Source organism: Sturnus vulgaris, chromosome 6, assembly GCF_052056855.1.
Source record: "Sturnus vulgaris isolate bStuVul1 chromosome 6, bStuVul1.hap1, whole genome shotgun sequence".
Classification (NCBI taxonomy): domain Eukaryota; kingdom Metazoa; phylum Chordata; class Aves; order Passeriformes; family Sturnidae; genus Sturnus; species Sturnus vulgaris.
Genome location: NC_142248.1, coordinates 4,422,578 through 4,448,695, shown reverse-complemented (window position 1 = coordinate 4,448,695; position 26,118 = coordinate 4,422,578). Strand labels below are relative to the sequence as shown.

General features: G+C 37.5%; 1 protein-coding gene across 17 annotated transcripts in view; it reads right to left on the bottom strand.

The window, feature by feature from the left end:
- Positions 1-19,060: 19,060 nt before the first annotated feature.
- The window catches only part of PPP6R3 (protein phosphatase 6 regulatory subunit 3), a 50,108-nt gene continuing 43,050 nt past the window's right edge, over positions 19,061-26,118 (bottom strand). For 7 of the 17 annotated variants that reach the window (XM_088166752.1, XM_088166760.1, XM_088166753.1 and 4 more), the window contains 4 exons: positions 25,895-26,045; positions 22,941-22,958; positions 22,479-22,601; positions 19,061-20,527 (listed from right to left, as the gene is read on the bottom strand). In XM_088166752.1, coding sequence (XP_088022878.1) covers positions 20,476-20,527; positions 22,479-22,601; positions 22,941-22,958; positions 25,895-26,045 — 344 coding nt within the window. In that variant the 3' untranslated portion in view covers positions 19,061-20,475. Of the gene's footprint in view, positions 20,528-22,478; positions 22,602-22,940; positions 22,959-23,363; positions 23,574-25,894; positions 26,046-26,118 lie in introns of those variants that run through there. The other 10 variants (XM_088166756.1, XM_088166763.1, XM_014873556.2 and 7 more) reach the window with 4 other exon arrangements.

The window sequence follows — 26,118 nt, the reverse complement described above, 5'->3', positions numbered from 1 at the left end:
TTCTATGATTTTCTGATTCTATTCTATTCTATTCTATTCTATTCTATTCTATTCTATTCTATTCTATTCTATTCTATTCTATTCTATTCTATTCTATTCTATTCTATTCTATTCTATCCTATCCTATCCTATCCTATCCTATCCTATTCTGATTCCCCAGCCAGTCCTTCCTTGTTTGTCAGGACAAGGTGCAGCAGCACACCTCTCCTCCATGGCTCCTCCACCAGCTGTGTTAAAATGCCACCACCAGTGCCCTGCAGGAACCTCCTGGGCTCCTGTGCTTGTTTTCCCAGCAGAGATCAGGGCAGAAATTCCCTGTGAGCACCAGAGCCTGTGACTGTGAGGCTCCTTCCAGCTGACTGGAGGATTCCTCATTGACCTCCCCTCCTGACAGGGTGGCCTGTAGCCAACACCCACGGCAGTGTCACCCTCGTTGTCCCTGAATTCTTCTTACCTGTGAGCTCTGGTGCTGTTCTTCACCCAGCCCGAGGCAGAACTCGACACATCCCAGCTGCTCTCTCACACAGAGAGATGCTTGGTCCTTCCTAGAAAGGACTTTTAGCCATCCATGACAGCATTCCAGCCAGGTGAGCCATCCCACCATGTCCCTGTACCTGCAGTGAGAATGTGCACACACATCTCTAATTCTGCCTGGCTTTTCCCTGTGCTCTGTGTGTTGGTGTACATTTCAGGAATTTCAGAGGGCTAATTAACTCTGCTGCCAAAACACTCTGATAAAACCACTTTGGAGTTTCCTCAGTACACACACACAAAAAAGAAAATAAACTAAAAAACTAACAAGCTCCCACTCAAAGGCCTGGTTTGCAAGACAAATATGGGAATTGATTTTGTTCTACCTATCCTCTCAAAAGACAAAGCATAGGATATCCTACATGTGGATGGCCCTGGCACAATATTTGATCAAGGAGAGGCTTAATTTGTCTGTTTGCAGAGCTACAGAAACTGTATGCTCTGAGTTTTGCAGCATTTACCAAGTGGGAAATTTCTCAGGTATTGGAGCAATGTTAGAGTTTATCCTCGTGAATCAGCACTGCTACATTATATGAGCATCTCGATTCTGTGCCATTTTCAAAACTATCTGTTACTGCTGGTAGCTAAACATGAATTTGCAGGCTTCAAATTGAGTGTTTCCTCCCACTTCTATCCAAGGAAAAGACATGTTTACTATACACAATCTTTTCCAATATTACTTCAAAGGATTTCAACTTGCAGAAGAAGATGACTCACTTGTTTTGAATGAAAGTTAGAGATTTCTATTAAATACTAGCAAGAGTTGCAAACTCTTCAAGAAAAAAAGAAAAAAGCAATATCTCATTGAGTCCTTTGGATTGCCACCTTTGGAATTACCACACACATTTATTATGTAGCACCAAGGAATCCAGATAAAAACCTGCATTTTATTCTTTCTGTTTTCCCCATCCACACCCATTTAATTCTTTAAGGACTTTTTTATGTGTAAAAAGGAATAAATGTGAAACACTTACCAGAGGAATATGTTACCTTATTTCTGGTTGTTTTCTTCATTCTGTGTTTCCTAACAGTTACTTGAGGATATTGTCTTTTTACTTGAGGGGGAAAAATTATTTTATTTTTCAAGTACAGAAAATCATTACTTGGTTGAACACTTCAGCAGGATTGTAAAGTTTAGAAGTACTGTTCTGTGGGTGTGTTTTAATCAATTTTCACTTCTTTATTATCAGTGTAAGAAAGCCATCAGAAGATTCTGGGATTGTTTTTACCGAGTTTGAACCAGCAGTTAATTTTTAATTTATTTTGCTTATACATGCAAACATGTATAAGGCAAAAATATTGAATTTAGTACTTACCAAGTCACCCTCCCTGGATCATTTTTGTATGTCACAACTCAGAGGAAAATTATTACCATCTTAGTCAATGATTTTATATTAATTTGCAAAAAACCAAACCAAACCAAAACAAAACAAAACACCAAACAATAACAACAAAAACCAAACAAAAAAGCCCACCACTAACTAAAATAAGAAAGCCTCATACCTCTTTTTGGGATTACTATTTTGAACTATTTACAGGCTCATGAAGACATCATTGCAGTTCAGGTGTGTAAGTACCTAAATTAGGGATCGCTGAGGACACAAGAAAATTCTGAGTATTTGTTAGCAATTTCTCTGTCTGCTGAAAACAGCAGCTAAGAACTTGTATTGAGAGTCTTGGTTAGATTATAAAGGTTAGTGGTGTAAATTCCTCTTCATTAAAAAAAAAAAAATACACTTGCCTCTATTACCTAGAAGCCTTTAAGATCAGATTAAAGGTTTGTACTTCAGAACTTCAGCCACCAATGCCTGACTTTATAAGCCAATCTTCACTGAAAGATTATATTTATTCCCTTTTTACAACGAATACAAGTTATAATTCACCTCAAAATTTAATTATCTAAATGTACAAATGCTAAGGTAAAACAAATGGGTAATTTTTTTTAGATTAGTTCTGTGTGTCTTTCTTTATTCCTTTCCTTCTTTCAGCACAGCAGTTCAATTATTACTCAAAATTTACAGGCTCCATTTTCCCTAAACAACTGAATAAAGCAAATTAAATAAACCAGGAAAAAAATCAGAAATACTTCTGTCAGGCAAGTACTTTACTAGTTTTCTTGAATAATTTAAAAATGTTTATCAAATAAGCTTTGTAGACATTGAAAAAACAAATATTATAAACTGTGAAAATAGTTTTGCCTGCTCTTCATTAGAAATCTATAGACATTTAATAAAGATTTCTGTAACACACTTGTATCAATATAGATTTTCCCAGCATGATAAAAACAGAAATAATTATGCTTATTCTTTTTGCAGTTGGTTTTTCTCTATGTGTATATGTGGGTTTCATTAATATATCATTACAAAAAGAATTAATATCAGTAGCTGCAGAGCCTGGCATGACCCACATGTTAATAAATAAATGAAGCAATGTGGGTGGTCTAAAGCTTTGCCTCCACTGCTGGGTAAAGATATGTACACAAGCATTTGTTTTTCCATCTGTTTTGGCTATCCAAAATGGCTTTTTCTAGTCTTTGGAAGTTAGTAAATACACACTCTGGTGAAGGTTATAAGGAAATGTTTCATAATCAAAGCCCTAATATTGAAAAACTACACATTTTGACAGCCAACTCAGTTGCAAGGTGATATTCTGTGGCAAGAAGAGTGTTTTGCCAATAGAAGGTTTTAAAATACTGAGAATTTTAAAGGTTGTATCTGGTATTTTGACTTAGGGCAACAGGTAGGTGAAGAAAGGTGGATTGGGGCAGGGTAAGAAGGAATAAAGTTGTCTTTTTACTTGCAAATGTCTCTCTAGACTAGAGAAAAAGGCATTTAAACTGGAGTAGATGAAGTAAATGAGGTTTATTTTGCTCACCTACCTTGAGGCAGCTGTGCTGAGCTGCTCAGTTACCTCAGCTCCATTAAAGAGACTGCTTCAACCCTGGAATTTGGAGTGCAGACCCATCTCTAGATAACTGTGCACTTCAGGGTGAGATGTATCATTTTCTGAACTCCACTGGCTTGCTGTCTTTCAAATATAATGCCACCTTGAATAACAATTCCTTATGTAAATAGCCTGCAGGGTGGACACAGAAAGTTATTTCCTTACCCAGTGGTGAGAAGAACATGCCAATTCTAGTTACTTCACAGAAAATGAGAGGACCAGACTTGTTTAGGACTTTTAGGCCAGGTTTAATTTCCTTCCTAGCAGCTCATATGTTTGAAAGCCCAGCAGTGTCTCAGCTATTGCTGAGCAGTGTCTGCACAGCATCAAGGCTTTCTGTGCTTCCCATGGGAGTGGACAAGAAGCCAGGAGAGGGCCCAGCTGGGATCCCAGTCCCTTCAATGTATGTTCAATGTATATCAATATTATTAATAACTGACTGTCTGCTCTGGCTTCCTCACTGACTTTGTCAGAAAATTTGTTTATGTCATGTAAATGTAGCCTAATTTCAAATATTTCTGCTGGACACTGATATTCCAGGCCCTTGCAGGTAGAATCAATACAGCAGTTAACTGTGATAGGGAATACATCCTGCCTGTTTTGTAAGCAGGCATTTATCCTCACTGATGAACTCCAGGCTGAGGTGAAATTGCACTTCAGCTGAATACAAAGAAATAAGATGAAGTAACGAATTTGAAAAGAGCGTTGTCACAGTTTAGCTGATCATCTTTCAAGTCCTTTGTGCTAACACGAGAAAGGTATCCAGAGTCCCATAGGCAAACAGCTTTGTATTTTCACAGCTAAACTTGAAGCATCAGTGGTTGCAAGAGTTCCCTGTGTGCTGTGGGGAAACAAAGCAAATGTTTTCTCTGCCTTATTTAGCAGCAGACATCTGCTGAGTGATTGGAGAACTTCCCCTTCCTGCGAGGGAAAATGAGACACTCCCTTTTCCTCTGCTCCTCTCACATAAACCAAGATGCCTCAGCTTTGAATTCGGTCATCCCAGGCTTCCACTGGGAAAAATAAAAGCACCAAGAGGAGGAACAGAACAGAAGAAGGATCACTGTCCCATCTGTTAAATGACACTATGTCTTTGATTAGACACCTATCAAAATGACAGTGTTTTCCTTATTTTAATTCTTTACTATGCAAGAGAACTGAAAATGCAAAAACAAGCAATACCTTTGCCAAGTGATTCTGAAGAATATTACTTTTGATTAATCCTTTTTCTCTTATGGACTTCAACATGAAGAAAACTGGGGTTTTTTTAATAAAATAAAACCAGTAACACTTAAGTTGAAATTTTCATTTTATTATTTCCATTCATGAATATGGTTCCAAATTTCAAACTGTACTTGTTAAAATGTGGTTTTCATTTTTCACTTGTAACCGGGGTAATGGAAAAAAAAATGCTGAAAGATTGTGCATAAAAGAGCACAACACATATTAGAGCTGGTTTCTCCTATTGCAAAGATCCTATAGATACTGTGTGCATAATACTTTTTAAATGTATTTACTGTCACTTTTGAAGGCTAAGAAGAAACTTACCCTTTGAAGTGGCAGTTCTGTTCTTTTCTCTCACATGAACCACAGACATTAGATATAGCTAGATAATTTTCTCTTCTATGATTTCTGGCACCACAGAGATCTTCTTCTTGCTTTCTTTAAAGAGCATCACATTTTTCTGTCAGTTTTCACTGTGTGGCCTACAGTTAGAAAATGACATTCATGGTTTATATAAATGAAATTTACTCATTTTGTGTATATTTATGGTTAGCTTGCTTATTTTATTAGCATTTTATTCCTGCATTAGCTCCTATTTGAAAAATGTATGTGATATTTAGGGAAATTTCAATGCTTTGAAACACATTTCAATATTTAGAGTTGTCTAGAATATTTTTTATTAGACTTTTGTAAACTAAGACCTTTAAAATCCAATTGGTGTCAACCATGAAGCCTTGTGAGTCATTCTGTGCTATTAAGAAGCAGATTCATCTTTTCTTAAGATGGCATTTTTAAAACAAAATACTAATTCATAGAATATTCAGAAAATACTAAATAGCAAAATAGTCTTCTCATTTGCAAAATAATCCCACTGTAAGCAATGTGAATTACATTTGGGTTTTTTGCACTTCCATGCAGCCTGAGCAGAGTTTTCTGGACACTGCTTTATTGCTCAGTCTGATTCATTGGATATTCTCCATATCGAATTTTGCTGGAATTGTTCTCACCCTTTGCCTTTTTGTTTCCCTTTTGTTTGTTCTGAACTTCTCCCTCCCCACTCTGCAGCCCCATCCTGGCAACAAAACTGCTCATAAAGCCTCAGGACTTGGCTGAAGGCTGGATTAACACTCCTTGGGGTGTAGAACTCTTGTCCCACTCACACATCAACCACTCCTTTTGAAATAATTCTTACCTTTACAGCAAATGCAGTATGGGGAGGTGTTAACCTCCCAGCTTCCTTATTAAGCCATGTTTAAATAGATTTCAAAAAAATAAATCTCTAAATTCAGGGTTCTAATTCAGTATTAGGATACATTCATATTTTTTAATTTAATAATTATTTGATTCCTGTGAATTCTAATTAGCCTCCTTGCATCCACTTGCATGAACTATTATGTTTTTGTAAATTTTTGATGCTTATTATTTGCAGCTCCACATTTAGTTGAGATGGGACTAAAAAAGTCCAAACTGTCAGCCTATATCCAACCTTATCTAGGAAGTGTCTCCAAGTAACTTTACCTTAATAACACTCATCAGGCATTTATAATTCATGCAATTTAAAACTGCTACAGTCAGATTTAAGAAACAAACATAAGTCTGTCTCCTACTGAACCTCACCTTCCCCTCCTTAGCAGATTTTTAAGACAAATAAGGAAGAGTGTCTTTAGTTTTTAGCATACATGAGGGTCATGAAAATGAATATGTATTTCCAGTTTCAGCTGCTGTTGGGATCATTCTGCTCCTAAGGTGTGCAGACAGTTTGGCCCTGGAGAAACACAGCCAACACAAGCATGCCCTCTCACTGAACTTTGTTTTTCAGTATTTTACTCACGGCTACCCAGGGAAGTGGTAGAAACATCTCTCCTGGAAGCATTAAAAAAATTGTGTGAGGGTGGCACTTGGGGACCTGGCTGGGTGAACAGCTGGACCTGACCACCTTAGGGGTCTTTTCCAACCTTAACAATACTGCTAATAAATTGCATTTGCTGGTGCTGCTTTTTCAACCATGCCATTGACTGTGATGCAGTACATGAATAAAAGCACATTATTTCATCTATGTCTTTGCTAGGCTACCGACAACCACATCTGAATGAAAACAGGAGAATCGGGATAAACCATAATTACCCAGCCTGGCGTGTGAACACGACACAGAAATCTGTGGTGCATTCATGCAATGAGTGCAATGTTGATGAGTGCAGGCACACAGAACAGCTCGTTTGGGAGCTCCTCCTCTTTCAGGGTGTGCCCAGTGCCCTGGCAGGCAGTCAGCTGTGGGTGGGTGTCAGGTGTGAAGCTCTCCATGAGCCTTGGCTACAGGTGTTGTGCAGGTTATGTGGTCTTGACTTCCCTGCAAGCCATTCAGCCATGGCAGCCTTTCCCTTAAACCTGCCCTTACACTACACCTTTCATTTCCTGTTGGATGCATCTCCCCTTCTGTAATGTTTCATTATTCCTTTGCTTGGGGGCTTTTCCATTACATATATATGTTTCAAACTTTGCCTGCTCTGTCATGGACATATTCCTGTCATACAGATTCATCTTTACTCTGTATTGGGTAAGGAAGGATTTGGATTCAGATCCCCTTCAGGAGCTTTAAATCTTAGTGTTTAAAAAGACATTTCTCCATGTGTACCAACAACATTTAAATTTCCTGTCTTGGGATGTAAAAGTCAACAATCCTTGGCACCAATACTGAACCCTCTTTCATTTTTACCTGATTTCCTGCAACTTGCAGCCCCAAATGGGCTGACACTCATGCAAAAGGACACCGTGGGTCTCGAGGAGTTCCTTCACATCACTGTAGAATGGACCCTTGACTGGCAGAATGGTTTGGAAAGGACCTTAAATGGACACCCTGCTCCAACCCCTCTGTTGTGGGGCGGTTCCAGCAGATCAGATGGAGCTCAAAGCTCCCTCCAGCCTGACTCTTGCACATCTCATCCACCTCTCCCACACAGCACACGACACAGACCTGTTCCTTCCTCCTGCTGTGCTGCTTCTGCAAAGAGTAACAGCAGCTCAAAAGCTAACAGCTGATAAGGACTCTCTTCAAGCCTTCTCTAAATTCATTTTTGGACGGTGAAACCTTGTCCAAAACAACATTTGCGACAGGAAGGTTAAAAGAAAGATTGCAAATAGTTATTGTAAAACATGGGGAATATGATTCCTGATCAAAGTTCAAAATATCTACAGAAATAAAACATAAGAGAGGCATGCTCTGTCTCTTGAATCTATTATCTTTTGAATCAAGAAATATAAATTTCTGAATTATTATAAAGTCTTAGGGGAAACTAAAAAAGAAAAAAAAAATCTTATTTTGAATTCTTGCTTCCACAACATCGATTTTCATTTCTGCAATAGTTTGGTGAGCTAGTGGGGTGGTGCCAATGCAACCAGCTCATAATGCAGCTGTTTCATTTGCTATAGCAATTTGGATTAGCATAATTGCACAATGACTCTTTTTGCATTTTCCTAATGAAGTGATGCATCCTCCACCCTCTGAAGACTGTATTCTGATATGAAAATTTTTACCTATGTCACAGATAAGAAATGTATCTTCATATGATATAAAAAGGAGAAAATAAGCTTCTTGTGCAGCTTGGAGTCTGGATTGGGGTTTTTCTGTCCTAGATACCTTAAGCCTTATTTTTCCTGTACACTTTGACAAGATTTTTTTTGCATTGCTACCACCTAATGGTCATAATGTCTCGTCTCAGCTCTAATGGTAGCAATTTTGTCTCACTCATGTCCAGCTTTCAGACAGAAATCATACAATAGCTTTTGTCTTTTTATAAAAAAAGTGAAATAGTAGTAAAATACTAAAATTACTGCCAGACTTTCATCACTTATTTTTTTCTATTTGCATGGTAAAGTCTTTTTCCTCAGTGTTCCTGAAGTTCTAATGACAAAGAGGGTTATGATTAATTTGGAGATAGAATACCCCTTTTCTAAATGCATACTGCTCAATAAATGAACAAGCTGCTTACAGTAATTAAAGTAATGTCATGCTGTGCTCAAATTGCTTGTGCTAATAAAGCTAATTGGCAACAGCAAGCATTAACTGTGATTAGTCATATGCATCTAATGTCATCACCAGTGCCTATAATTTTCTACACAGAGGGAATTTCACATCTGTTTTAAATCACTTGTCTGTTGCCTGCATTGGTGTTCCTTCCGATATTAAATCAGAGATTCTTTTACTACAATAGATGATAAAAAAGTTGATTCTCTTTTTTCAAAGAAAGTGCTGCATAGTAGAGAATAAGATATGAAGCCTTTCCAAGTAATTTATTCTGAAATAAGTGTTTGATTTCAGTTAAATTAGCAAATCTGCATTTTCCTTCTTTTGCATATAGTATAATATTCCCTTCCACAGAACGTGGATGATTTGCAACAGAACATTCATTTTCTCCATTTAGACTGCACACTGTATTTCCCCATAAAACAGATGAGTCAAAAGATCCATTTTGATTTTGCTTGGGAAATTTGCAAGCAATCATTATCAGAAAGAAAACCTTTTGCACCATACAGTAACTCTTAGCTGTAAATAGAACAATAACTATTTACTGTGTCTATCCAAAAAGGTAAATGTTAAATTATCAAGAATCAGGGGGCTGAAAATAGGGTTTTAGAGGCCAAAATTATCCAGTAATTCATACAAATGTTTTTCATGAGTTACACTTACTAGACATCTCCAATTTGCATAGCTAAGTTCTCTGTCCAAATGGGTACATTCTTCCAGAAACACAAAAGTTTTCAGTCCAGTTGAGGTTTTTTCCCCATGCTGAATGAATATCTCATGTGTTCATCTGTTTGCTGCAGTTCTCAGTTTGCTTTTTGTCCAGCTGCTTGGATTTATTGGTCTATGTTTAATAGATGTTTGGCCTTATGGCTCAGCTTCATGGACTACATAAAAATGCAGAGCTATGCTGTCACCTCAGGATCAGCAAAGGCAAACCAACCTACCCCAAATTACACAGGGCTATCTCAAGGAAAGTGAAAAGAACATGTGCTCTATGTACAGCTCTAGTGATTTTTTTTTAGAGCAATGTACCTGGCTTTTTCCACTTTAGATTTCAGTTCTATGTCCATTATTCAAAATGTTACCTAGCTGATTGCAATTTCTTTTTTTTTTTTTTTTTCTCATTTCAGAGTATGATCAGGTCACGACTTTTTTCATCATTTTTCATTTTCTAAGACTAAGTTCCGGGTGTACTCATAAAAATCCTCATAAATTTGGAATTTGACATGATTATACCCTTATGCATCATATGCCTCACTGTGACCCAACTCTGTGGTTAATATGATCAGCACTCTTTCATAGAAGAACCTTAATCACTTAATTGTAAAGAGGTAAGTCTTTACCCATAACAAAACATCCAGTTTTGAATCAGCTTCGATTTCTTGATTGTTTTTGCTTATGTAGACCACAAATGGTTTCATTTTTGGGGGGGTTTTGATAGACCCAGTTAAAATCAAGGCTACACATTTGGAATCACACCTAGAACTACAGCTATTAACTTTCATTTTATCAGATGACAACATCAACTTCATGATATCTTTTTTTACTTATCTCAACAACTGGTTTGTGAGCTCAGAGGACAGTTATCATATGGCTCACTTTTACCTATGTGAGTGAGCAGCTACATGGTATTTAGTTGCTGGCTGGAGTTAAGCCATGACAAGTCCTAAGACTGCAGTGTGTTTTATTTTTGACAGCTTGGATAACTTTGCAAGTTCCCAGAGCCTTTGTAACAACAGCAGTACTTGTATTTGAGGAAATAGTAATTCTGTTTGCTTGGGCACACAAAATCAGTGATCTACCTCTGTGAAATCTCTTAAAACCCCCCAAGGTTTTACCCATGTATACACAAGAGTACTCAGCATTTGTTTTTCGAGCCCACCAGCACCAGTAAAAACCAGTTCGCTCTTTCTGTGCAATATGGTGAACTCAGTTACTCACAAACACTGTCCAGGGAGCACAGTTAGGACTCCTGGGCTCGTGGGGGACTGGGCAGAGGTGGTTGGTGAGAATGTTTTATAGCTGAAGCCTTCAGGACACAAGTTCAGATGCTGTTACAGAAGTTTACTATGATTGAAAAGATGAAGAGAGCACACATGATCAAATATCAAATATCATGCAACCACAAAAATTAGTGGTGTTGAGACTGATTGTGAAGAGAAATTACTTAATCTGTAACCAAAGGAGATGCTGCAATGACAGGAAAAAGTTTAAGTTTCTCATATTTGCTTTCAGGGGGTTTGGGTGGATACTCTGCATTGGTTAATGCAGTGATGGATTTGTTGTAATCTGCCTTCAAGAAGGTCAAAATTTCCCTGACATCAATGCTTGCTGTCAAGGGCAGAATAAAGAGTAACTGGTTTTAGTTGATAAATACTACTTCATACTAGTGGAGTGGAAAACCACAAATAGGGCCTATTTTTATGGGGTTTTAAGGAGACCAAGCTAATAACAAGTAAGCACAGGTTGTAATAAGGAATAAAATTAGACAATAAGCAGATAAATGCAACCTTTTTGGCAAACATGGAAAGTTAAAGGGAAGTTGTGCCTCACAACTGTGAGATTCAGTATTACAAATGGGGTTGTGACCTTTAAAGTTAATCCTAACAAAAGAAACAGAACATACATTTAAATTCATTTTTAAAAATTATTGATCAGAATTCACATGCAACTGAGGCACTTGATTTGTCTGGTGCTACTTTAAGATGTCATAGGACAGTTACTTAATTCCTTTAAACTTTTCTAGTCACTGATTCATCTTGTTACCCTTCTCAGTTTGAAAGCTTTAAGGTTCTTGCCCTCACTTTGGATTTTACAAAGTTGCTCACCAGCCTAACAAGTAAATAGAGCAGTGAGGGGCAAGCTGACCTAGCTGAGAAGGAAATGCAGCACACTGCTTCTGATGTAAGTGCTGCTCAGTGCTAAAGAATACCACTTACATTTGATTTGTACTTAATGTTCTGCTGACTAGGAAGCAGGAAAATTTGAAAGTATAATTAAGAAGTTGGTCTTTCTCTTGTCTTCCTCAACACAAAACCATTCTATTGTCACAAGGAAGAAGGAATGGAGTAAAGAGCATTCTAGGGAGAGAAAACTCCAAGTGTTTTTGTGAAAGGACTGTACCGTTCAGTCTTAATTAATGTAATTACATCATTACACATGACAGGCATTTCCCTAGGCTTTCCTGATAGCCACTGGAGAAACAGTGATCCTCTAGAGGATCACTCAGGATCTACTCAGTGCAGCTCGGGAATATTGCCTTCTCAAACATAAAAACCTGTAAAGTCACTTCTCTCAGAATAAATAAATATGACAATATAAATTGCCTATAGATATAGGCAATAGAGGTTTTACATATTAATCTTACATCATACATAATAACATTTGCTGATGCCAACACACCAATCATTCACAAAAAGTGTTATCCTGGTCATTGTTCAAAGGTTTTCTGCAGAAAAATTTTCACCAATACAAAAGTGCCCAGTCATGACTAAACCTCAGTTTAATGACTCGTCAGACCTTTTCAATTTTAGCATATTATAAATTCCCTAGCAGCACTTTAGTACTACAGACAAGACTGTTGAGTTCTTGTTTTTTGTTTTTTTCTTTTGTTTTGTTGTTTTTGGGGATTTTTAATTATAAAGTTAGTAAAATTGTTCTGGTATACTTCATTAAGAATTTTTAAAAATTCTTGTAAGATGAAATTGTCCATTTTTTCTTCCATATACTTTCTCAGCCACAATAGTCAGATTTATATCAGTGATTGCAGTGTGATGGATGATATTAGGAGGTTTACTATGCTGTTTACTGTGTGAGCTCAAATTGTGAAAAGGGGCTGTTTTTTCCCTTTCCTGGTTTTGGAAGCACAGCTGTGTCTTTCAATATCACATAAACAGCTGTTGGAGAACATGCCTCTGCTACTGATTATGTGAAGTTGTAAATAGCTATAAAACTTGATGAAAATAACAAAAGCTTTGATGTCAAACCCATTTAAGCATTCATGTTTTTATTTAGCAGTTCTAACCTATTACAAATAAGTTTGGATCTTTTAACTAAACAAATGTCTTCCTTTAAAGATACTGACAGTAGTAAAATGTATTATAGGAGCTGATTTAGAAACTTTAAAGTACTTATAAATGTGTAGAAATGCATAGTGGGGAAAAAAATGCCATGGGTGGGATGAGTGGTCATGTTTTCCCTTCTTGTATTGCAACTTGGCTGTGCAGCTCAGAAGGTTTTGAAGTATTGGCTACTACTGTCTAAGCAAATTGAACTGTACAAAGCCTCACTGAACTTCAGGTCATCCCACTCCATTTTATTGATTTCAGTTCAGAATTTTTTCTTCTTTTTTTTTCTTTTTTTTTTTTAGCATTTTATTTCTTCAATTTCTTCTCCTGTCTCTTTGTTTCATATTCTTCCCTGATTCCAGCATCTCAGGAAGTATAATTTTGGTAAGTTTTTACTTATTTTCAGTCTCCCGTAGAGGAAAAATACATCCTATTTGGATTTCTAATATTTTGTCATTTCTCAAGAAGTGAGTAAGAGCAGGGAGGAGAAACAGAGTTAGAATTTAAGCATCAATGATCTTAATTATGCTGTGTGAAGCCAAGTTAAACTGAGCTTTTCACAGAGCATGTGACAGAGCAGAGTTCAAGCTGATCCAGAATGAAGTGAAATTCTAGTCTTTGTCACAAAGATTTGTATGGGAGATATTTTTAATTACCTCTTTCAGCTGTTACTTAGCAGCCATCACATCTGTTTAACTTGTAACATCTATAAAAAACAAACTTTTACATCATAAGCAGCTATGTCTTAAGTATGTGTTTTTTGCAGCCCTGAGAACAGTTCATTCTATCTTTCCACAATCACAAATAGTTCTGTGAAATCTTCCATGAGACATCAGGTAAAGGAGAAGGACAAATACAGTACTGCCAGGATTCTTAATGGAGAATAAGAAAGAGCTTCCTGTAAATAATTCACAAAGCAGCAGAGTTTACTCTTAGACACATTCAGTGAACTGATAATGCCAAATAAACACCTGTCAGCTTAGCAGGCAGCCTCATTACATTTATTTCTCAACAGAAAAGCTGTAGCTAACAGAAATGCTGTTAGCAAAATGCAAACAATTTTTGAGTTTCTAAGACATTCTTAGAAGTTTGTAGCACATATCAAGGCCATAGATTGTTCATATACAAGTCATTCTTTTCCATTACCCTTTCTGCTCTGAGGTCAAAAAAGCTTTTTTGTCATAAAAACATACAATGAAGATTGTCAGAGAAAGCAGTATTCAAACACTGAAATACTGGTTTGTGTCAAAGCTGGAGCAAATCAGAAGTCCAGAGGCCATAATAAGTCCTATAATCAGGTAAGTGTAGAATAGTGTGGCTGGACATTACAACAGTCACAAAAATAATCTTAAAAATTAACTAGTTATTCTTTGAAATATGCCATATTATCAGTCATCTTTTATGGTAAATGAAGACTAAATTCACAGTCCTTACAGCAAGTTTAGACAGAGGAAGGTTTCATAAGACAACTGATGTTAACACAAATCCAATAACCTTCAAATTTTGTCTAGCAGCAAATCCAATAACCTTCAAATTTTGTCTAGCAGCAAGCATTCATCTTTGCATTCCAGAGGGCCAGATGTCACTACAAAACACATAGCCACACCAGGAGTATAAATGCTGACTTCGATACACAGCTTATTCAGTGGATTTCATTAATGTGCATTTTCTTCTCCTATTGTACCTCACAGCTTCAGTCTTTTCCCTTCATGAGTAACATGCCACATGCATCACTGCCATGAACTATGAAAAAATTCTCCCAGGGGCACAAGGCCATTTAAGGATTCTTGTTTAGAACAATCCATATTCCATATTCTGGCACATAGCCAGCCAGAAAGATTTCATCTTTTTCTAGCTCCTTGAAGTGCTGCAATGACCAAAAAGTGAAACAAGGCCTTGCCTGAGATTAAGAACTTCAAACTGCCTTCCCCTGCACTCAAAGCTTTGCCATTTCTCTGCTTTCTTTCAAGCCAGTATCTCGATACTTGAAAGCAATCACCTTTCCATTTGAGTGCTACCCACACATAACCTTTCTGCACTTGTGAGCACAAAGACTTCTTGCTCCTAACAAATGTTTTAGTGTGACTGGATGACCTAGTTTCTGTACAAGTGTCACACTACACCACCATCACTTTCTTGATTCCTTTCCAGACACTTGGCCCAAAAATGTATGCAGAAGTAATATCTACTCTCTGACTGAAGGAACTGGTTAGCCATTTAACACATAGTCCAGACCTTCTCATATGACAAAGAAGGATATTGGAGAACCACTCACATGGAAGGGCACCAAGCATGCACGTGTACAAACTCATGCTTAACATAACCCTTGCCCTGCACTTAGTTTTACAATCCAAGTCCTTCCCTGAGTTGCTTCATTCCAGATAGTAACAGATTGTAAAAGAGACTCCAGTTGGACAAGCCTTACCAGACGCTCAAATGCATCAAATAGCTGGACTAAGAGAGCATCAATCATCTGACAAAGCAGAAGTTTGCCTCCTCCCATCAAGATACCTTCAGGTTGGCCAGAGACCACTGGCAATACCTACACAAGCAGACACAAACCTGAAATGCTTTAGAATGGGCTGTAACCTGTGCACAAGTATTTCTTTGTTCTTCCTGGTATTCTACAGTTCAGTAGAATACTTTGGAAATGCACGACAGGCACTGCACCAGCCATGTTAAGAAAATGTATCCTACACACTGATGTGCATGCACACAGGTGTGAATCTATAGATATTTATTTAGATAGTTCAGTTAAAATTTATCTTCAGTGTTTGTACATAAAAATAAGTAAGAATTCCACATGAATTGTGCAACTAAAGGTTGAAACTATTTACTTACCTGGAAGTCACCCACCACTTTCCAAGTTCAGAGATCTGTCTTTGGAGTAGTTCAAACTAGACAAGCAATGCACTAGCATTAAAAGTGGCATGTGTTGTCAGCCCTTTTATCTTTTCAAGCTACTTTATTCTGAAGGGACTAAAGAGAAACAATAGGGCCCCACAGTCCAATGAATGCCTCACAATTCCTTGTTACAACCTTGTCTGTCAATATGTACAGTCCCCCATGGCTCACTCCAAAGCAGAGCCCTTCTCATTTGAAAGCACATCTCAGAATTTTAAGTTTAGCTGTGAGTAAAGAAAAACAATCCTTTTAAACAAATACAACATTAACAAATGTTTCTATAAAGGAGGAAAGATGCTTTGGAGAATTCCCAGCAACAGAAACAAGGTCACTTGAGTTTCAGCAGTCTTAGCAATCTTGTGCCTGTCTGATATGAGAATCAGTAGAAGACAGTCAACGTTTTTTATCTTTCATTTGAAAAAATAGCAGAGGGATTCCTCAAACACTTAATTCTTTCTGGTGTAAGGAAAAGCAGGTTTTATTTGCAATGTTTGCAGTCAGGCTTCAGTGCCCTTGCAAAAGAGCCAGGCTAGTGCATTACCCAAGGTGAAATTGTGACAGCCTTTGACAGGTAATTGGTGTAGACAAGGGGAATGATAAGAAAGACAGAAGTGTGGCACATAATGCAGTTTAAAAGCAGACCTAACTGATTCGTAACAGGTCCAGGTTCCATCTGAAAAAATTATGTCTATTAAACCTATAAGCATCAAACACCCATCTACCTAAGTATCATCCACAGATCACAGTAGTGAGACTACCAGATAAATGTCCCCTGTGCAAATGGACACGAACTGTGTCTCATGGGACATGAGCAACAAAATCTACACAATCACAGCCAGGCAAGGGGCAGCTTTCTTATTCTGGGTGGCTGTATGCCAACAGGCAATCATGACCTAAATTAGTCTTCAGTCATGATCTGAGACACAGAAAACACAGATCACAGGAAAGCACCCACACCATACACAACTCAAATTCAGAATGAAGCCCTAGAATCAGAATTACAGTATTTAAGCTAAGGCCAGAAAGATAAAGGGAAGCCCACCTCATTTTGTAAGGTACTTAGTGACTTAGAGAAGACAGCGAAAGTTCCCCTCTCCAATAAAAAATATACAAACACTAAGCCCAGACTCATCTAAAAGAGAAATTCTGAAAGACAACACAAGGTAAAGTTCAGGTCTCAGTGCTTTAGCTGGTGGCAGCAGAGTAAGAAATACAGAGATTTCCTTTGGGTATCCTTAGAAGTGTGACTATATCCAAGTCATTAACAAAGACTAAACACGGGGTAAATCACAATTTGAAACAAATAACAACCTGGCCTAGCAAGTCCAAAAAATGTCATGAACTGTCCTACCTAAAGGAGACAGAAAAATGCCTCTACCTTTACAATAAGAGTATTTTTTATTTTAATTTTATTGCCTTCATCTCCTTCCATGCTGTAACCTTACATACTCAAACAATAATGGAACAGGAAGATGCCAAATCCTTACCTGCTAGTAAGTAAGACACAGAAGCTCAAAGACAGATGTGAAAACCTTTACCAAAACAGGGCATTTTGCTGTCACAGTAACAGCCATTTTCCATGCTGGTTTGGAAAACAATACAAACACTTGCATAATGAAACTCAAAGCACTTATACTACACTGGAGAAAGCACTATTTATTCTGAGACAGTCAGAAGTGATTAAGTCTATTAATAGAGGCAGTTATATACAGTAAGTACTTCCTGATATAACTGTATGGGACATATGACAGAAAACAAAATCTCCAAGGAAATTAATGCTTTAAAATTTAAACAGAAAGGTAAGTTTATAACAAATGATGGTAAGAATCCGATTCATCTTCCTCACAAATCTCCTGAACGGATTTCACACAAAGAATGAGTATCACAGTAAGTTTCCACAAGAAGTATGCAGATGACAACACAGAACTCACTGCTTTCAAGAGGTAGATACAAGGTTTAATAGGTGCAAATATGTAGACTTCACTCGAGAGCGTGGTCACACGGGATTCCATGTACAACGACATAATGAGATTGCTTCCACTATCCTGTTATCTTTTCAGTGAATTAATGGCAATGTTAGTCAAGACGATGACTTATGCTTTTATTTAAATGGAACAATCTTGCTATAAAACTAATTCAGGGCTTACACTTAAAAATAATGGTTTCACTGGTCAAGAAGGCATGATTCATCCACTCTGCCACGTGGAAGAGGCAATGGAGCTACTAGAGATACTACTAGTCTAGCCACTTTTGAAACACTCTTTCTTGAGTAAAAATCCTTTACCAGAGAAATCCTGAGGGTTAATCCACTGCCCACTGACATCAACTGATATCATTGTTCCTCGGTTTCAAGTGACTGAGCCTTTGGCCATTTCAAAGAGCACTGTGGAATGTGGGAGTGGACAAGCCTTTCAAAACAAGCTCATTTCATCCTAATTGCTGCAAAAAACACTGTAGGAACTCAAACCTGTACCAAGGTATTACACTTCAGTCCATGCTGCAAATGCATTAAAATACCTTTTGATAAAGAAGACTCCAATTCCATTGCATGCAAGTCAAATCTCATTAAATAGGCTGGGTGACAGATCCTCACAGCACGTTCAAACCTCTGTAAGGCTATGTGAGCAGCATGACAACAGCAGTGTTAATAAAAGATGGCAAAAGAAGTGTGTTTACACACATCCACACACCCTCCCCTCCCTCAGACACACCTCCAATGCTTTCAAGTTCCAGATTCCTTGTGCAAGTAATAGAGTGAGTGGGTAAAACACACCCTCCACCTCCTCAAAACAGTGGACTGATATGACAGTTCGTGAACAGAAACACAAGTACAAGACTGCTGAACTGAAGGCAACAGGGCCCAGATTCAATTTCATCTACTGTGTTCTCTGATATTCACAGCCACAGAACTAGATAAATCAACTTTTTAGCAAGGGACAAATAGTTCCACTGGAAAGGACTCGAGTTCTTCTCCTTACAAGCATCAAACTCACACAAACCAACTTGCTGCTTGCCTGTATTTGGTATTTCTACCTGGCTCCAATTCATGTGTCAAAATGAGCAGTTTTGTTTCCAAAGCTGCTTGTTCAGTGACAGATCAAAGTGACAAGAAGGACAGCTGCCAACCTTAAAGCTAACCCACAAAATGGTTTTGGTCAAGCTGATCTGAAAGCAATTCTGAACTGATAAAGCAAACTTAGAAACTGACTGGATTCCATAAAGTACAAATAAAAGGGCAACCATAGCTACCAATTCCACTTATGATATTGTGGTTTTACCCCTCTGTTTTCACACAACTGATCAGTTTGCAAAAACTTCCAAGGACAAGTGCACTGAACCTTGCAGAAAATGCAAAAGAGAAAGCAATAAGGGCAGTGACATACATGTGGGTTTTTTATTTCTGTATGCAATGTAATGTTTAGGCACGTTGTTTGGGACGCCTTCTGAAATAAATCATTGGCCATTGTTTAGAATATCCTTTTGGCTTTAAATACTGGTCAGGAAAACAAAGGATGTAAAAATAAATGAATATGACTGTTACAGAAACAAAAATGGTTTTGCATCTAAAAGTGCAGGAGTATTTTAACCCTTTCACCAGACAATGTGGCAATATACAGTATATTGCTTCTGTTTGTTTGAGAAGGCTGTTGGAATTTTACACTGACATAGAAAATTATAAATTACACAGAATTAGTTTCCATAATCACTATATATATACACAAACCAGCTGTGAAAAAACTGGTTTAGAACATACAAATGAAAGCCTCACACAGATCAGTACAGTGAAATTACCAATTAACATGCTCTGCTGCCAAAATTTGTATTAAAAACACTATTTACTTTTAAAATGCAGGTACTGTAATTACATTAGCAGCATGAGCATTTCTTTTACTTGACTTGTCTAAAAGGATTATAGCGTTTTAAATACGCAGATTGTTCTGAAATGTTCCATTGTATAATGCTTGGTATTGAACTAAATCTTGGTGAACTGTTTAAAGGCAGGTGAACCACTTAAACACAACAAGCCATGTGCACTCCAAATATTCTAGTGTTTCACCTGGAAGGTATTGTTTCAAGCAAACTAGACTTAACAGAACATATGGCTTTACAGTAACATCAATTTGTCAACTAAGCTGTTGCAATAAATACTTAAAATCTCTACCAATAGACTTACATTTTTGATCTGTTTTGAACAATACAGAAAACAATTACCAATTAAAAAACCTGTTGTAAAATGTTGAACACCAAAAAATTCTTATTTAAATCACTTTTGTAAGCTAAACCAACCAAAATAACATTTATAGGGCATTTCAGTTTCAGAAAAAACATGAATTTTCTTTTTCTTTTTTACAAGGTGAAAAATGTAAGAAAACTCCTAAATACTTTGGTCACACTAATCGTCAAATAGTTATGTCTCAAATACATTAGATTTTTGTATTCACTTTTTTATAAAACTATTCTTACAGCCATTTTAACTATAGTAACACTACTGTCATCATTACATGGGTAGCAGGATCTTATTTCACAGGCCCCCCGTTATTTAGAACAATACAATATAAACATACGCAAAAATTATTGGTATTTCTCAATGTGCAATATTTTTACACTTATGAATTTCTGTACAATGTCTTAAAATCTAGAATATAAATGTTGCTGGTCCTGATTCCTTGCGAAATTAGTGCAGCAGTGACTGGCTTCAACAGGGTCTTGATGATATCCTCAAGAAACACTCAAACACCTGGACATCAGTTCTTTCTCTTCAGCCAAGGTAGCAGCCATCACATATCATACAGGGCCATTAACAGATGCCTCTCCTAAATGGGTGTGTTGATCAGTCCTAAGAGGCCAAAAAATACATGTAAGTATACAAGAAATAAATGCAGTAAGTGCAATAAAAACCAAACCAAAACCCAACAACCCCAGATCCTGCATAGCACAACCTGCAAACTGAAGGAAGGAAACATGCTAATAACGTGCTCATCCCAATTATCTTCTGCAGTCCAGCATTTCTGGAATCTTATCTCCTCATTAAGCATAGCACTCAATTAACTGAGCACACCATTGAAGAATGTGTGGCCTTCATTAACTGAGATAATAAGCCATCTCTAGAGATGTGGTATCTCAGAGAATTACTAATAAAGAGCAGGTTTCTGATACTTATCCAAATCTTATTCTGTGAGGCAAAATGTGATACCAGGAGTATTTATGGTTGCACTGGAAAGCCAGCAGCTAAGACACAACAGGAAAAACAACAGTGTCTTAAAAATTGCTTTGGTTATTCATCTAATCTACAAACAGCCTTTCAAAAATACTTTGAATGGCAGCCCACTAGGATGAAACGTTCATGATGTATGGAGGAAAATGGAGAGCAAACCTACAAGAGTGGAAACAGCAACAGTATGTACATTTCTAGATAAAAATTTAGTGTAAACATGGGCTCAATTGCTCTGGACCAGCACAAAGATCAAACCAGTGCATGAAGACATTAAAAATATGCAAGCAATAGAGGCAAAAAAATGTCAACTTCCATTCAGTGCAAGTCTATGGAATACATCTGAAGATTCTCTAAAAGAATGCAAATACTGCTTGAAACTACAGATGAGGAAAATTACCTGTAACTCCTGTTCTCTGCTGGTGGACATCACAGAGAAGCCACTCTGGGGTCTGTGCTCTACATGCACATGACCAGCAGGAGCCCCCTAGCTAAGTCTTTGGCTGCTAAGCCCTAAAAACACTTTTTAAAAAACATATGTGAACATTAGAGAAAAGACAGCACTAGACAAAAGCAAACACTTTTTAGAGAAACCTGTAAGGCAAGAAACAAATGTTTCATGGACAGAAAGTGTGACAGTCTGCATAACCATCACTCATTTATTAACCGGAAAAAAGTCCATGATAGAACAGGGCTCCTAGCAGAGATTACTCCTGCTAGCCACCAGCCAGAGACCTACCTAGGGGACTCCTTCCACTAGTCATTTATACATGGAGCCCCAAAAGCATCATTAGGTTTATCTTAGTATTTATCCTGTGCTTATGAGGATCTACTGCAACAGCCACCTTGAGAGAAAGTTCTGAGCTCTGCTGAAGCCAGCAGGAGTCAGTGAAAGGAGCTCCTGAGATTTCCCACAACCTAAAGGCAATCTAGCAAACTGCTAGCTCTGAGAACCCTCTCTTGGTTCAGACAAGCATCTTCACTCAAAAGGTAATCACCTAGTACCCAACTACCCAACTGTAGTTTCCCTACAATTTAATGCTTAGCAGCATTAAAAAAAAATTGTCTTAATAAAGATAGCATCTCTAGGAGAGACTGTGAAAGAGTTTTTGAGTTTCTCACTAAGGAGACAGGGTTGTTTTTTCTGGTTAGAATGCCCTTCTGGATCAAGTTTGAGATTTATGCAGAGCAGGAAGTTAGAAGAAAGGAAACAGTTAAATACTGGCTCATAAACAAGTCTCAAAAATCAGAATTTAAATTTGTGCTTCCATCTTTTTAGTCCATGTACAGTATAATCAGAACATGCAGTAGTTCTGTGCATCAATTCACTATTCTAACTTACTAACGTTGTCACAAAACAGAATGGAGATATTTACGACTTCCTGGCAGAAAAAAATACACCTTTGATGACTTAAGAGTCTTAGAATCAACTGAAAATTCAACTTGTGGGAATTTAATAAAATAAAGCCAAGTACATTTTTAGACTGAGCTAAACTCAATCTTTTTAGATCAATCCTATTAGAAAAGCACACAAACTGCTATTCAGAGAATTGAAATCATCCTTGAATGCAGTTACCTCTGTTCTGGACTGCTGTTAGTAGGCTGAAGACCTGAAGGGACCTCTTCTGCAACCTCTGTATTCTCTTCTACTACATATTTACAAGAAGGATCCTGCGAGGTAGTCAATTTTCCTTCCTCACTTTAAAAAAAAAAAAAAAAAAAAAAAAGCAAGAGGTTATTTAATGTATTTAACTTTGATGTTTACTTATAGGGAAATTCAGGCAACAGGAGAAAACTGAGACGGGTCCATATTTCACATGCAAATGGATTTTAAGTTATGATTGCAACACGAAGATCAAGCACATGGCTCTAGGCTTTACAAACACCTAACGATGCACCTAATGGTGTTTACATTCCATTAAAACTTGACTGGATAAAAGGGCAGGAAACACAGTGATTGCAAAGAAGATCAGAAACAAAAAAAGGGATGTATGTGATGCCTGAAGTGATGACAATCATGATCCTTTGCTATACATACCGATAGGATTTCAACACTCTGAAGCCAGAAGTATGCAAAAATGGAAGAAAGTATAAAAGAAATTCAAGATTCCCTCAGAAACTGGCATTAATAAAGTCTGTCCATGAAACATACCAGCAAAATCATTAACTCATCACTATCTTTTATAGTAAACTTCCTAGTAACTCCACAGTGAATACTATGTATGGGTTATGGGGTATAAAGACTGCAGCCCAATCTACTTCACAAACTTCCTCTTACAAACAAAAACAAAGTTCAGTGAAAAAGCTGTACACTCACACTATGTAAGACAGTACCATGTAACCAAGCAGCCTCAAAAGTCATTAGCAAACAAATCTGATTTGCCTCTAAACCCAAACTTTTCTGCCTCTCTATTCCACCCTCTTCCACCTCAACCACACCATTATGAGCGAACTAAAATACAAATTTGAGCATATATACCTGCAAGAGATAGTTATAAAGTAGCTCTGAAGTAGACAAACATCAATCTTATACCTCTGTGGAAACAAATCTATTTATTCAAGAAGTGCCAATCTCCTCTGCTGGTTTTCTTCCTATTCTCACAGTTCTCCTTTCCATGGATCCTTTAAATTTCAATGAATCCTTCTCTTTTCTCCTTCTATCCTGCAGAGCCTGCAAAAATACTGTCTTTTGCATTGCAATCTCTCATCAAGTTTTCCCCATCTAATCTCCCCATCTCATTCACCTGATACTCTTTGCATTCCTTCCAAATAAAATACTTGTCACCGTCACCATCGAAAGTGATGTCTTAGGTTTTTTTTATTTTTTAATAAAATAAAGACTGCCTCTCTGCTGGCATTCTTCCTACTTGCTCTCTACTTTGAGTAGAGACTAAGTTTCCGAACTAAGTTCAGAAATCCCATTTTTGTCCTTTGCAGCTTTCCACAAATGAACTACTGAGCTTATAAATCCCCTCAGTGTTGACTTCAACACCATCAATTTTCTATTGGCAGAAACCTAGATAAAGCTGAAGTCTGGAAGCATCCACTTTGAAAGGCAAACAGGCCAGAGTAGGACTTCCCCTCACTACTCTAACTATCCCTTAATTTAGACCTTTTCCCAGCAAGCTGGTTAAAAAAAATGCCACTTGAGCATTGAATTCCTATGAATCTGCACATCTCCATCAGAGTAAAACAGTCTCCACATTTAAGACCTCATGTTTAAGCCCCCTGTATGTTTCTTTGACATCTCCCTTCCAAATCAAGATCCCAGAGTCCCCATTACTAGAAGTTTTCAATGTGCAATCAGACAGATTGCCTGGTAATCTCATCTGGGATCCTTTTCCCATAAAAGACTGGAATGGATAAACTTTGAAGGTCCCTTCTGAATGGAGCAATTCTATGATATTGTCTCCCTTTGCACCTCTATGTCCTTTTAACTACAGTTCCAGCATGTAATTCAATGAAGATAGGCAGGAACTATCACCAGATGCTGCCTCCTCATGTTAAGTTTTTGCACCAGTATCACAAGTCACACAACTTCAAAGTGTATGTGAGCTAAACTTGTTTAAGGAGAAGTTGAAAGACACCATGGATAACTAAACCAAATTTGTAAACATCTAAGGGTAAAGACCATGTAAAAGCATTGTGCAAAAGACAGAACAAACTGGAGAGCAGACACATCATTTGCTAAATCAGCAATGCACTATGGATGGCTTCACATGACATCGATCTGCACGGAGTCCCAACACTTCTCTAAAGTGCTGTTTTCATTCCTCTGTCAATGTCATTTGATTTAGAATCACTGTGCAGTCACAAGTTTTCCCTCCTCTGTGCTGAAAAACCATCAGAAGTTAAATCATCCAAATAATCAAAAGGATGGAAACAAGAATGATGGAAAGCTGCTTGGTTTGCAAGGTCTATTCATTCTGGATGGTTCAGTAATTCTCTCCTTTATCATTAATGAAGTAAATTAATTTATACAGCAGGCAATGTAAGGAGTAACACTGGAAAAGTTTCTTATACTGGAATCGATTCGGGGGGGGGGGTTTAAAGCAACTTCCAAGACATACTGACAATTCTGTTTTAGTATTTAAAGCTAGAATAGGGACAGATACTAGGAAGTTATTCTAAAGTAACAAGAAGAGGGCAGCATCTCAAAATGCTCTAGCAGTGTGCTCCAATTTGTCAACATCAGGCTGGAGGCAGGACACATCAGCTTCAATGAAGGCAAAATTTTTGCACATTATACTGTTTGTAGCCTCTGTTTCCCTACATAAATATTTGATACTAAACAAAAAACACTTGATCATTAAATTTGAGATCACAAAATCTTAATAGATGGGATGGAGTAGACAACACTGAAATGTGCTTTAGTCTCATAAAAGGAGCACAGGATATATATATATATACATAATATACAATTTGACCATGTTGTAAGACACTTATTCCTGAATCTTCATATCAGAAGATGGCAAAATTAAGAGTTGTTCTTCCAGGTATTCTGGAATTCCATGTGCCACCTGTAGTTCAGAACAGATTTAACACCATCATGCATACCACCAGTGATCACCCCAGGTGTCTGCTGAGCTACACTCAAAAGCAGTGCCTGGCTGGCCTTCAACTCCTGTCTTCCATCCTCCTGGATGAGAAGAATGAAATTCCAATCCAAGTCTAAGAATTCCGTGCAAAATTTTAAAAGCTTAGTTTTGATGTGCAATGTTAGAAGAACTGTATATGAAAAATGCAAAGTAATGTGCATCAGGGACAAAAGCTGAGTCAGTCTTCTAAAAACCTTCCACTGAAACTCAGGCTTGATAAGTAAAGTTGCATGTTACAGTAACAAACTAGGAGTCAAATTTCAAAACAGTTACTTTGAAAGGTTTCTAGTTAAAGCCTCAGGAATTACCACTTAGAAAGAACTCTCTGATGATACAGTGTTCCATCAACAGTGTTCTATTTACATGGGGGGAGACAATAAATAGGGACTCTTACCTTTTGAAAACGGCAGTTTCAGTTTTAGCATCTACAGTTAGGCTCAGTGTCTCCTTCATGCTGCCATTCATGACTGTCTCGGTTACCTTGTCTGTGTTTTCCACATCATCCTCTCCATCTGAGCTGGCCTCCATAGCAACACTTGCTGGGGCTGCAAGTAGATATCAAAGCAATTAACCAGCCATGTACTAATGTTTCTATTTCATGTGCAAACACGTAAGCCA